At 40.1% G+C, this 2143-nt stretch overlaps 1 protein-coding gene across 2 annotated transcripts in view; it reads left to right on the top strand.

The window, feature by feature from the left end:
- The first annotated feature begins 1124 nt into the window (after positions 1–1124).
- The window catches only part of LOC119593991 (protein O-GlcNAcase-like), an 11665-nt gene continuing 10646 nt past the window's right edge, over positions 1125–2143 (top strand). For both annotated transcript variants that reach the window (XM_037943016.1, XM_037943015.1), the window contains exon 1: positions 1125–1506. In XM_037943016.1, the coding sequence (XP_037798944.1) occupies positions 1140–1506 (367 nt within the window). In that variant the 5' untranslated portion in view covers positions 1125–1139. The remainder of the gene's footprint in view (positions 1507–2143) is intronic.

Genomic DNA, 2143 nt, shown 5'->3' with positions numbered 1-2143 from the left:
TAGCTACTAATGAAACAGATGAGCCTCTTTCTACAATAAAAAAATTCAGTTAATGGAAGAGGAGGAGACCCAGAATTGCCAGGTCATTTCAGGTCAACATGAGGGACGTGAGAGGTGTAAGTCGATCTGTTCACATGTCTGAGTGTTGGTATGTTGAAAGTATGTGTTAACGCATATTTTAATTACCGTTATTATTTTCATTTTATATTGTCAACGTAACCGTGCGTTGAAAATGTTATGGTATTAGTAAAGTGGTGAAGATGATGTTAAAAAAAAAACAATAACCGTAATATAGAAATAGAAATAAATAAAAAGTAAGACAATAAGTTTCATAATGAGGGAAACGATAAAAATGCTAATATATATGATAAAAATAATGAGTTTTATGATTAGGGTGACGATAAGGTTGGTAATATTGATGATAATCATTCAGTAACGATCAATGGGAAATACTGTTAAATCAGACTAAATACAACAATACTGATGAGGACCATAGTAATACTTATAGACAGTATCAGTATTATCATTATCCTTATTGTGTATTCTGCATTCTGTCATATTATGAATTTTATTTTAGACTTAACTTATATTTTATTTTAAGACTATTATAATTGTTAATACATTTTCTCTTGCATTCATAGAAACTTGCATGATAATCACCGACAGACTGATTAAAGGGAGATGTTATGTAACACTAAACTTACTTGGATGATACATTAACACTTATGGAGTAAATGCATAAGAGATTTAGGTATATTTTGGTGGAAAAAATGTTGCACTTTAAAATCGTTAATGAATAAACCACTCGAATGCGCACTTAAGGTATTTTCATTCTCTAGTACAATGAATAATTAATTGTATGAATCAGTTTTATCACATTACTATGTTAAGCATATAGATACATGTAATCTTTATATATTTTTCTACATTATCTTTAAAAAATCTACAATATCTTAGATGCGACAACCATGGATAGCCAATCGGAGAATTCGACGAAACGCTGTTAGGAAACCTAATGCCTGATGTTAAACCTCTGCGGATTGGTCAGACTCCCACCTAAGAAATCTCTAAGCCAATCGGCGCTTTCTGCTTGATATATTGATTGGTCGATATATACCACGTGACCCCGCGCCGGACCAATGGGAGCGGAGAGAGGGTGTGTCGTCACAACCCGAGCCATTCCTCGCCGAGACACCGCCGAAAGTGAACGAAAATCTCCCGTCTCTCACGTGAAATTGTTAAGGTTATTTAAAACAATTCGTTCCCCGCTCCTCAAACTCATATACCTCTGTCATGTTATCGGCCGCTGCACCCTTGTCAATATCCAGTCGAGGTTTTTAGCGGCAAATGAGTTACTCCGTACCTTGGTGAAGGTATTTCTCCGCGTAATCAGCCCGGGGGCGCGAGGAGGGAGCGCAATGGCGGACTCCAACAGCAACGTCGTCGTCGACAACATGAACAATCTCAACAACCTCAGAAAAAACTTCGTCTGCGGAGTCGTCGAAGGTGAGAGCCGTTTCCCCTGTTTTCGAAGGCGTGTGTTGCTGGAGGTGCGGGCGGGGGAAGGGAGAGGGAAAGAGGGGAAAACGTCGTCTGAAGGAACAGCTGAGGCCTGACGCGCAGTGACCTCGACGGCCGCCATTACCTGTGTCCTTCCCCGCCCCGACCGCCAGCCCTCTTATTTCCCCGTATTTTCTCCCCCTAACTTCTCTCTCTTGCAGGATCCTGTTCGGAATTACCCTCGACTGTGGGTTTTCCTGTGTTGTTCGCATGATTTGTCCCAGTTTCCGGAATATCGACGTGGAAATATCCCCTGGAAGATGAGCGTAGCAGATATCGCCCCATCGATTTTCAATTTTTTTTTTCCACTGGCTTCTGGAATATGTTTTTCTCTCTCCAGATTGTCTTCGGCTTTGTGATTGTCCGGTATCGGGAGCTCCTGTTGAGAAGGGATAGTTTGCAGTTTTTATTTGGGGTCATTTAGTTCGTTTTCAGAATAAGTGGAGCTTCGTGTTTTCACTTTTTTCTGCCATTTTCAGAGGAACTTTTCCACCAGTAAATTTTCAGATGTCTGTTATCTCGCTGGATTCGTGAAATCTTCCCGGGTACATATTTAGTCGAAAAGTTTTCAGATGACATTTGC

The sequence above is a fragment of the Penaeus monodon genome, chromosome 33 (genome assembly GCF_015228065.2).
Source record: "Penaeus monodon isolate SGIC_2016 chromosome 33, NSTDA_Pmon_1, whole genome shotgun sequence".
Classification (NCBI taxonomy): domain Eukaryota; kingdom Metazoa; phylum Arthropoda; class Malacostraca; order Decapoda; family Penaeidae; genus Penaeus; species Penaeus monodon.
The sequence above is the reverse complement of the archived record's forward strand: the minus strand, read 5'-3'. Positions and strand labels throughout refer to the sequence as shown.